Source organism: Cyprinodon tularosa, unplaced genomic scaffold (genome assembly GCF_016077235.1).
Source record: "Cyprinodon tularosa strain WSP-4 unplaced genomic scaffold, ASM1607723v1 ctg73, whole genome shotgun sequence".
NCBI lineage: Eukaryota > Metazoa > Chordata > Actinopteri > Cyprinodontiformes > Cyprinodontidae > Cyprinodon > Cyprinodon tularosa.
This window is the reverse complement of record NW_024039485.1, coordinates 813,543-824,586: the sequence shown is the minus strand read 5'-3', so window position 1 is coordinate 824,586 and position 11,044 is coordinate 813,543. Positions and strand designations below refer to the sequence as shown.

Sequence of the window (11,044 nt, the reverse complement as noted above, 5' to 3'; positions counted from 1 at the left end):
TATCTGATGCTAATTAAGGTACCCCAGCTTGGAGAAGAGGTAGAATAGATGACATTGTTAACTTCTGGCTACCTCATTTTAGTCATGTGTGCGCAGAGGTGGCCATTTTGTGAATTATGACCCATTGTTCTGCCCAAGCATTGTTAGCTTTGGGCTACCTCATTTTGGTCACGTGCACATGTAGACGGCCATTTGGTGAGTTTTGTCCTAGCTGAGACCCAACTTGTCGCAATCTGGTCTAACTCATTCATGTGCTGCTGCGTTTTTAATGCATTTATCATTATCATTGTCATTATTCTCTGTAAAACCCAATAAAACTAAACTAATTTGATTGCATTTAAGATCTCTTCATCAACAGTTATTCACGTTTATCTCTGCTATTTTAAAAGGATCCAACCCAATGCAGTAATACACCCAGCCTTATACTTGGACAGACTCTTAGAGAACCCCTCTCGCCTTTTTTTTTTAGGGATTACTAGGAAATAAAGATACCAGTATTTAAACCTGTCGTAGTTTGTGGTAATTTGTAAAATGAAAGATTTTTCACTAAGAGCCAAGATCCACCCTCCACTTGAAGAGACAGAGACAATTCCTTTTGGTTGGTGGTTAATAACTCTGCAGATAGCCATAGTCTAAATTACTAAATTGGTGGAGGAAAACTGCATTTCAACAGCTGGTCAAGAAGTCCAACCTAGGGCAGAAAACTAAAAAGCAGTGAGTAAGCAGATTTCAGTTATAATCATTGAACTTAAAATTGGTTTTACCCTTGATTTGAATTACTATTAATTAACTACAACTTCCAGTTCTAGTGACTTAATATATTCACATTCTGCAGGTAAAATTTCACAACAAAGTATTTAAACATACTGTATACATTTCAAAGATTTCATAGTATCACAAGCTATCATCATATGTTACCACATGACACCACTTGAATGATGTGTAAAACAAACATAATTTAAAGAATGACCAACTTGGATCAATGTCTGTTGCAAAGTCATTCTTTAAGTTAATACTTTTTTTTTTCTCATTTTGGGTAACTTCTTTCAACTTTGCATGAAACAATAAAACTGATTAAAAATAATTAAGGTCTGTTGTATCACTGATTTGTATTTTTATTGTCTGCACCATATAATCCTTGTTGATAAGGACAATGGTAAATTGATTATTTGAAAGTTTTACATGTTGTTTTCTTTACATACATGTATACTATCTAAGAATAAATGCCATTGACAAAAGACACAAAGCTTGAGCAAAACAAGTTAAAACACTGTCTTTTGGCTCCTTGTAAAAGAAAGATGTTTGAGGGGCATTCCATCATCTCAACACGTCAGCATGCCGTTTCATAAATAAAATGTGCAGCCCTGCAAGATAAAAGAAGAACATAAATATTATTGTGCATAGATTACTCCATCTATGCATGAAAGCGTTCCCACATTGTATCTTCAAAAGAGCTGACTCTCTGTTATCGTACATATCTTGACTGTAGGGGAGACCAAAATCTGTTGGATTCGCAGAAACAGACAGCAGACACTCTGTCTTCTTTAAGAGCAGGCAACATTGCATTATATTTTGTATGTCATTTAATGAAATTTCACATTGTTTATTAAAATAAAGGTAAAATAGGGACATCCCATTTTAGTTATTTTGCTCAGCTGTTAAAATCAATTTATCTTATTTAAAGACTAGAAAGAAGTGAATCAGTGATGACTTCTGAAGCAACTGGATATGCACTACAACCATCTAACCTGATTTATGCACATATGTCATTTATATGTGGTGCAACCCAAATTCTTCCTCTCTTCATCTTCCTCTCAAATTCTTCCAATAGCCTTAGTCAGCTGTCAGTCAGTGATTCCCTCACAATATCTGCAGCCATGGCAGATCCAAGTCCTCAAGCAAAGTTTGGATTAAGATGAGAAAACAAGGAGGTCTGCTTTCCATAAAAGTACTAGAGTACCCTATGAGACTGTTTCACTTCATGATCATAAATTGTCTGGCTGGAACAGAGGGTTCTGTCATATCACCACATAACAAAGAAATTCCAAAATCAAAAGACAAACTGGCGTTCCTTGTGACAGCTTCACATCAAAGGGGAAAAGCTTTCAGAATTCCCTTTCTGTTCAGTTTCTTGTAGGGTTTGAAACCAGAATGGAAAGCTGCAAAGAGCCAAAGGTCAACTCCAGTTGGGTTGATTCCCCCCCAAAAGAACATACTGTTTTATCTCTGTGATTAGAATTGGTAAAATGTGTCATCATGTTTTATGGCCATTACGCATACAACTCCTGAAAGTAGTCTTGAACAAACCATGATTATGGAGCTCAATCGGTCTCAATTTTCACAAATAAGCATATGTGATTCATATATGCACAGGACAAGCTCCACACACACAGCACGATTCACGCAAGCATAAAAGATTCACACATGCAATGTTTGTTTTGAAACCTAATGTGTGTAACGAACCTAGTGAATGATTTTTTTTGTTTGTTTTATGCACAAACTACAACAAAAACCTATCTAAATCAAGAAATAAAACAGCGTGCTTGATGTAAGTATGTTTAATAATTGTTTTATTGGACCAGAAGTAGCTTATGGTGGCTGAATCTGTGTGCTGTGCATTGGTGAATCTTGGTAAGCTTGCCGTGAATCAGGCTGTGTTGTGGGAGCATTACTGGTGTGTTTGTGGGATTTTTTTTATATGGCTTGCTGTGAATTGCGTTATGTGTTTGGGGTGGACTGTCCTGTGCATGAATGAATCCACAATAGTAATTTTGAACACTGAGACTGATTTATGCTCCCTACATGATCTATGTTACCATTGTTTTCCAAAATCTGTTTTAAAGTCATTTTAAAAACCACAATTTTCTGGTAAACGAAAAAAGACCTCCCTCTGAAAGGCAACTTAAATAAGGAGACGGGTTCATCACAAACATGGATGTATGGATGTAAGTCTGTAACTTCTGCAAGCCCACTAGAAAAGTAGTCCACTCTTAAAATGTAGATCGATCGCCAGTCGGAACGCGCAATTTTGAGACTTTCTCTTCATAAGAGAACATTTTTGTTAAATATGGTGAAATATGGTTCAGCAGATCTAGGATAGCCACTTGAGTGAGAAAGAAGGAAAACAGAGAAGACAATTGCCAGCACATACAAAGAGGAGAAAGGGTGAAGGTTTTACAATAAAGGCCGATAGCACCCTGGTGGACGGTACGCACTCGCAAAATCTTCCAATATGTACGACCACATCCGAAATCATGAAACTCAGTCGGCAGAAAAACATACACAGGTTTACCACCGCGCCGGTACGCCCCAGCACCCTCATCAACCAGCAGAATGAAACCACCTCATCGTAGCCCCCCTCCCCCACTCCCGTGCAAACCCGATCAATCCGACCCGCTCGACATAACCGCTAACACCAGTTGGCAGCCCTAGCCACTCCGAGCTACCAGGAGCCCAGCAATAAAACACACCATTCTTCCCCGCCCACAGCCTACATTTAAAAATAAACCACATACATAGCCCCCCACCCATGACCCCCTTGAATACCTGACGACCAACTACACATGGCTGACAAACCCTCCACCAGCTCATAAACACAATTGACCCGGCCCCATCACCCAACAAACTACCAATGAGCCCACCACCCAACCTACCACAACCTCAGATGTTCCCCGACCGAACACCCATTGGTGAACGCCCTAGAGGTGTACTCTCCCTCCCACCTAATATACTTTGAAAGCTACATCACTGGGATACAGAGAAACCCTCACGAGTAAACATGGACTAAAGATGCAGAGACAAGTATAACTTTTTCTATCACTGCATAGCCTGTGGCTGTAAATATTTTGGTGAAACTCTTGTTTTTCTGGGAAATGCAAGTGTTGCTGCCACTGGGCAATGCAGTGACAATTCCACTCAATTTTAGGGTTATGAAATACAGTTCTTACGGTTAAAGTGCCTTTAGCTGGTCATTTCCTGCTGTAGAGATAGATATCCAGTCTGGGTTAACTACACAGAGCTTTTAAAGCACACCAGTGGATGCAGGATTTCTATGTCTTCAAGACACTTTTGACGCTTTCCGCCTTACTGGATAATTACCATACAAATATTCTTCGCTCTACCTTTGTCTTATGTGGACATGGTTAATTCAATTCAATTCAGTTTATTTATATAGCGCCAATTCACATCACAAGTCATCTCAAGGCACTTTACAGTTCAACCAGATCATACAGTCAAATTGATTCAAAGTTTTCTATCTAAGGAAAACCAGTTGATTGCATCGACTCATTTACTCAAATACAATCCCTCACACTAAGCATGCTTGTAGCGACAGTGGAGAGGTTACTGTGCATTGACGGCGCAGTTCCTTTTGTAACCCATGGTTATTTTGTCATCAGTGTACATGTATGTTTTTTCAAATCGTAAGAAAAGGGGGTAATGAAGTTAAGTACTAAGATTTCCCACGCACTGTGAATGCACCGCACCTGCACAGTTGCGCTGCTCACAGCTCCTCCCTGCTCAGACCAAACGCACTTTCTTCCATGGCATCTATCTGCATAGAGCAAGGTAATATTTTAAAACATTCGCCCTGGGTTAATTGCGTGAAAGGCCTTGTTAAATGTCATATTGATGATTATATTTGTATTTTAGAGGCACCAGATGTTGTAGGAGTTCAGTCCTGAAATCCGTTGAGCTGAGGAGTTTTTTTTGTTGTTGTTGAAGAATCCTGGTGAGTCTTGTGAAACAAGTGTTTTTTGCTATGTAAAACCAGTCAGGTTATGAGCTTTTGTTAGAAATATGACTACAATTGCTGTTCATGGTTTATTAGGTGCATTGGCATGGTAAGAAGTAAGCTAACTCACCACATGTGCTCTTCTAAAAAAAAACATGTACTTTTGTGTGAGGTTTAAGCTAGCTGCACCATGTGTGGTGCTGCTGTAGGTCATAATGTAACTTACCCTTTTGCAGGTCTCCTAGATTACTTTGAAAGATAAGAATACTTATTACAGGCCTTAATAGCTGCATATACAGTAAAAGACAAGTTGGAACTGATAATTTTATTTTATTTTCTGTATTTATTTTGTTTTGTTTTCTGTACAATGTGATTAAAACAATTTAATTTAGGATGATTACATGATTGTTTTCCAGTTGAAGTAATTGGTTTGCACAATTGTGTGCAGGCTGGTTTTATATATACATATAGTCCCTGCACCTGCTGCCACAACCTGAGGGGTTCCATCCACGGACCGAACTAGGAACCACTGGAGATGCTGCTGCAGGATGCATCCATTGTGAAGGCCACCTGTTTCTCTGGAGGGTGGTAGGGAAGAAACAGATTCCCAATCTGCTCTGAGGATTTCTATTTTTGTTTTTTTGAGATCTCAAATCATTTATTTTTATTTTTTTTTGTTACTTTTGGGTCAGATCTGATACCACAAACCAAACTGATGCATCAGGAATATTAAAACTTGCATTAAATACCTACCAAAGAGTGGAAGACGGTGTACTCAGCTGAAATGGACAGTATTTTTTTTTAGTGCACTTGTGGACTCTGATAGAGGATGGTATTGTTGAATTGAATGAATGTGGAAGTGAACAAACTGTGTTGTGCCAATGTTCTAGTTCAGCATTTTGAAATACAGGTTTTCAGTTATTCAATTCTAATGGTTGTCAGTGTCTTATTTTGGTTGGAATAATCTTTCACTTAGTGATTTACCTCTGCCAATCTCCTTACGAACCTAATTGAACCCAAAGTGAGTAGATTGGAGACATTTTTTTTTTTTTTTTTGAAAATAACACTTGATACTTTTGAAATTTTATTTATTTTGACTACTCAGTTAAAAAGGGTGACACATAGTGGCGAGCCAGCCAGGAGATTGGTATTGTGGTTTTATTTCCAACCATTACGATACACTGTTTTGACACCATTTGTATAAATTTGAAATGGATCTTTGTGAACGTTTTGCAGCTGACAGCCAGAAAACCCTGTATGTTACAGGTGTTACAGCAAGCCATAGTGATAATGACATTTCTGATGTTTTTGGGGCAAATGGTAAAATCTCTAAAATTGTCAGGGTCCCCAATGAGCCACATCAGCCCGAAGGCAGAACACTCATAATGTATGAATCTGAACAAGCTATCTTAAAGATAGACCCTTCAACCTTAGGAGAAATAGTCTTGACTGTAGACCCACCTATAAAATGGTATTCAAAAACCATTAGAGACATTACCCAAGAAGAGATAGGCAAAGAAATGGCGCGCCGATACCTGAGAGAACTGGAGTTCATGGGGGATAGTGGGAAAGCAGGCTTCTTTAGCTTCCTTCAAAGTGAGTTGCACGCTAGCCTTACTCCTCAGACTGAAATACATCCACCCACGAACCAGACTGTTAATACAACTACGGACGATGTTCAAAATACTAAGTCAACAGAAGCTGTAGAGCCCACAAGTGTATTTAGCCCACATAGTGACACTTCTGTAGGCTCTGTACATGTAGATGAGAACCTGTACAATCCCCCACATATTCAGAAGGTAGTGGTTGAGCATATTATTCGTAATGAGCCAACTCATGCACCTCTTGCACATGCAAAGATACGCACATTTTCAGGTCGACTCCCGAGACCCAATGGTGAAGTCGATTACGAAACATGGCGCACCCAAGTTGATCTGCTGCTCAGTGACTCCTCTTTAACTGATTCACTCAAGGTTAGGAAGATACTTGAAAGCTTATTAAGCCCTGCATCTGAAGTTGTTAAATCTCTCGGGGTAACCGCATCACCAAGCGCCTTAGTTACTCAACTTGATTCAGCTTTTGGAGTTGTAGAAGACGGTGAGGAGCTTTTCACTACCTTCCTTGGTTCAAATCAAAATAGTGGGGAAAAACCATCTGCTTTTTTGAACCGTCTTCACAGCCTTCTTACTAAAGTCATTTCTAGAGTGGGAGCCTCTGCTGTAAATTTTAATGAACTACTCCTCAAGCAATTCATACGAGGTTGCTGGGACCAAAGCTTGATAATAAGTCTCCAGCTTGAGGCAAGGAAGGATCTTCCACCCCCATTTCCAGAGCTTCTCCTTCAGTTGAGGACAGAAGAAGATCGACGCTCTGCCAAGTTAGACCGTATGAAAAAACATTTAGGTGCTACAAAAGCTGCTGCCCATGCTCACTCAGTCCTCAGTATGCCCAGTTTTGATCAAACACCACTCGCAACCCCCATCCCAACTGACAGTGAAACTGTAAAACTTGAGCAAAAGGTCACTGAACTCACAAAGCAAGTAGAAAGGTTAACTCAAAGAGCACTGCCTCAGACACTGAACCCCAACTGAGTACCAAACCGAAACATTTGAGACCAAGATCCACTGAAACTTCCAAATTAGAAACACAGATTGCTGAGTTAACCAAACAGGTCCAAATGCTCGTGCAAAACCAAAGACATTCAACCAAAACCGATAAGTGTGACCCCAAAGAATCCTTAGCTACTAACACCAAGCCCCCGCGGGTAGCTACTAAAATCCCTGGCACTCCCCGGGCATGGTTTTGTTTCAAATGTGGGGAAGATAATCACATTGCAGCCAACTGCACTAATGATGCAAATCCTACCTTGGTTCGTGAAAAGAATGTTGAGCTAAAAAAGAAACAAGCTGACTATGCTGCACGGCAGGCCACAACTCCCTTTGCTTTAAACTAGGGGCAGCTCCTGTTGTGGGACACCCAGGAGCTGAATACTCAGATTGTTTTAGTCCCGAGACACAAATGAAAATCCCAGACCCGATGCATCCACTAGACAGCTTTAATCCTGACTCCATTTTGCCTCGTGGTCTTGTAGGTCCACGGTGTGCAGCTTCTGTAGTTATTGGTGGCATGCCATGTGAGTCTATAATGGACTCAGGCTCTCAAGTTACAACCATCTCAGAGTCCTTTCACAAAAGGCATCTTTCCCATCTCCCCATCCAACCAATACACGCTCTTCTTGAGATTGAGGGAGCAGGTGGGCAGAATGTCCCATACTTGGGCTATGTTCAAACCCACATCACTTTTCCTGAGAACATTGCAGGCAAAGAACAACACTTAGTTGTTTTAGCCCTTGTCGTTCCTGAGTGCCACTTCAACAGTAAAATTCCACTGTTGATAGGGACAAACGTGCTTCTGCGACTCTATGGGCAGTTGTTGGAACAAGATGGCCCCAAGTTCATTCATAAATTACACTCTAAGCAGTTTGCAATGATTCTCCAACATGTCGCCCAGGTACAAAGAAGTGATGTTCAATCCTGTCCTGTAATGTTACAAAGCAAAAAGCCAGTGCTGATTCACGCAAACCAGAAACTGTGCCTGATGGGCAATGTGAGATTAAGAAAGAACAACCAGAACACAGGTTTTGTCCTTGAACCACATGAGCAATACAAGTTACCAGGTGGATTACTTGTAGAGTCTTCTTTAGTGGACATTCCCTTTAATGGTAGAAATAGAGTGCCTGTCATTGTTCACAATGTGAATGAACACAGTGTTACGCTGCAGCCAAATAGCATTGTTGCTCAAGCTTGTGCAGCACAACATGTTTCGCCTTTAGGACCTAGTCAAACCACAAACTCTTTAAGTCAAAATGATCCTGTCATTGACAAACTCTCGTCCAGTCTTAATGAGTCCCCCATCTCAGAGCAATGGAAAGAGCGCATTTAAAAAAAATTGCAAACCATTCCTGAAGTTTTCGCTCTTGATGATATGTCATATGGTTACACTACAGCTGTCAAACACCAAATCAGATTACATGATGAAACACCTTTTAAAGAACGGCCAAGGCCCATTCATCCGAGTGACAGAGAAGCTGTAAAACAGCATCTAAGAGAACTACTTGATGCAAATATCATCCGAGAGTCTCAAAGCCCCTATGCATCGCCAATTGTATTGGTGAGGAAAAAAAATGGTTCGATCAGGCTATGCATAGATTACCGTAAGTTAAATCTAAGGACTATACGCGATGCATACGCCCTTCCAAATATAGAAGAAACATTTACAGCACTTAGCGGAGCTAAATGGTTTTCAGTCATGGACCTTAAGTCTGGGTACTATCAGGTTGAGGTAGCTGAGAATGACAAACCTAAGACAGCCTTTGTGTGTCCCCTGGGCTTTTATGAATTTAATAGGATGCCGCAGGGGGTCACAAATGCTCCAAGCACTTTTCAGCGCTTAATGGAGAAGTGTGTAGGTGACCTACATCTCAACGAAGTGCTTGTTTTCTTAGACGATCTAATAGTGTTCTCGGACACGTTAGAAGAACTTGAAAACCGCCTAATGAAAGTGCTTACCCGCCTGAGAGATTATGGGCTTAAATTGTCCCCAGAAAAATGTCATATTTTCAAAAGCTCAGTGAAGTATCTGGGTCATATCGTGGATGCACACGGAGTCCATACCGATCCTGAAAAGATCTCTGCTCTGAAAAGTTGGCCTCGGCCATCCACTTTCAAAGAGCTCAAATGTTTCTTAGGCTTCGCTGGATACTATCGCCGTTTTGTTGAGGGTTATTCCAAGATAGCTAAACCACTGAACCATCTCACTGCAGGTTACCGCCCACCCAAGAAAAAGGGAAAAATATACAAACGAGAACCCCCCAGACTGGCTCACAGTCCCAATCAGCCTCTTGCAGAGAAATGGACTGAGGAGTGTGAGACAGCATTCCAAATGATAATCGAAAAGCTGACATCTGCACCCATCCTTGCATTTGCAAACCCGCAACTTCCTTATGTATTGCATACTGATGCTTGTCACGATGGGTTGGGGGCTGCGCTTTATCAGGTGCAGGAAGGGAAGCTGAGAGTGATTGCGTATGCCAGTCGGGGCCTTTCTAGGAGTGAACAAAACTATCCCACACATAAACTTGAGTTCTTAGCTCTCAAGTGGGCTGTGTGCGAGAAGTTTAGCGATTATCTTTACGGTTCAAGTTTCACTGTACTGACCGACAATAATCCGCTAACTTACATCTTAACAACTGCCAAGTTGGATGCTGCAGGACACAGATGGCTGGCTGCTTTGTCTACTTATCACTTTAACATCAAGTATAGGGCAGGCAGAGCCAATGGAGATGCCGATGGGTTGTCCCGAAGACCCCAAGACCCTCCACATGATGATGAGGCTTTTGTCAAAGAGAACGCTCGCATAAATGACATGAAAAAGCGTCTTGGTAGCGTAGAAAAGGAACTAGACCATGAAACATTTTCTGCCCTGTGTCAGCGTCATTCAGTATTATGTTCTTCAGAGCCTCTTATATGTGAGTCTCTTGCCATGGACCCAACATCAGTCAGTGAAGCATATGGAGAAGAAATATTACCCTCTATGACAGACACTGATTGGTGCTCTGCACAAAAGAGTGATCCATCTATAGCTCGTGTGATGGTCCTGTTGGAAAAAGGGGTGAGACCAAGTCCAAAAGAAACAAACCTTGAACCCCCTGATGTTAAACTCTTGCTAAGGCAATGGAGCAAACTCGAGCTCCTTAATGGTGTGCTGTACAGGAAGTTCAATGACAATGATTCCCCTGTGTACCAGTTAGTATTGCCACAACTTTACCGGGACAGAGCAATGCAAGGTGTGCACGACGAGGTTGGTCACCTTGGGTTTGAGCGTGCCCTACATCTTGCTCGGGCAAGGTTTTACTGGCCACGAATGGCTCAGTCCATTGAGGATAAGTGCAAAAAATGTTCTCGCTGCTTAATGAGGAAGGCCCTTCCCCAGAGAGCCGCTCCACTAGAAAATATTCTTGCAACTTATCCTCTAGAATTAGTGTGCATAGATTACTTGTCTATTGAACCTGACAGTCGAGACACTAGAAATGTGTTAGTGGCTACTGACCATTTTACTAAATTTGCTGTTGCAGTGCCGACAAAAGACCAAAAGGCAAAGACGATAGCGAAAGCTTTGTGGGACCACCTTATCATCCCTTATGGGATCCCTAGCCGGCTGCTTAGTGACCAAGGCAGGGATTTTGAATCTAAGCTCCTAAAAGAACTTTGCACATTGATTGGGACGAGTAAAATCCGCACTACTCCTTACCAT

At 41.2% G+C, this 11,044-nt stretch overlaps 1 protein-coding gene across 1 annotated transcript; it reads left to right on the top strand.

Annotated features, from left to right (window-relative positions):
- Nucleotides 1-4,419: 4,419 nt before the first annotated feature.
- Nucleotides 4,420-7,323, top strand: LOC119772795 (zinc finger CCHC domain-containing protein 12-like). The gene is made up of 3 exons (XM_038269439.1): nt 4,420-4,566; nt 4,651-4,729; nt 5,181-7,323. Exon 3 carries the CDS (start codon nt 5,944-5,946, stop codon nt 7,321-7,323), a length of 1,380 nt encoding a protein of 459 aa, XP_038125367.1. The 5' UTR covers nt 4,420-4,566; nt 4,651-4,729; nt 5,181-5,943.
- The last annotated feature ends 3,721 nt before the right edge of the window (nt 7,324-11,044 follow it).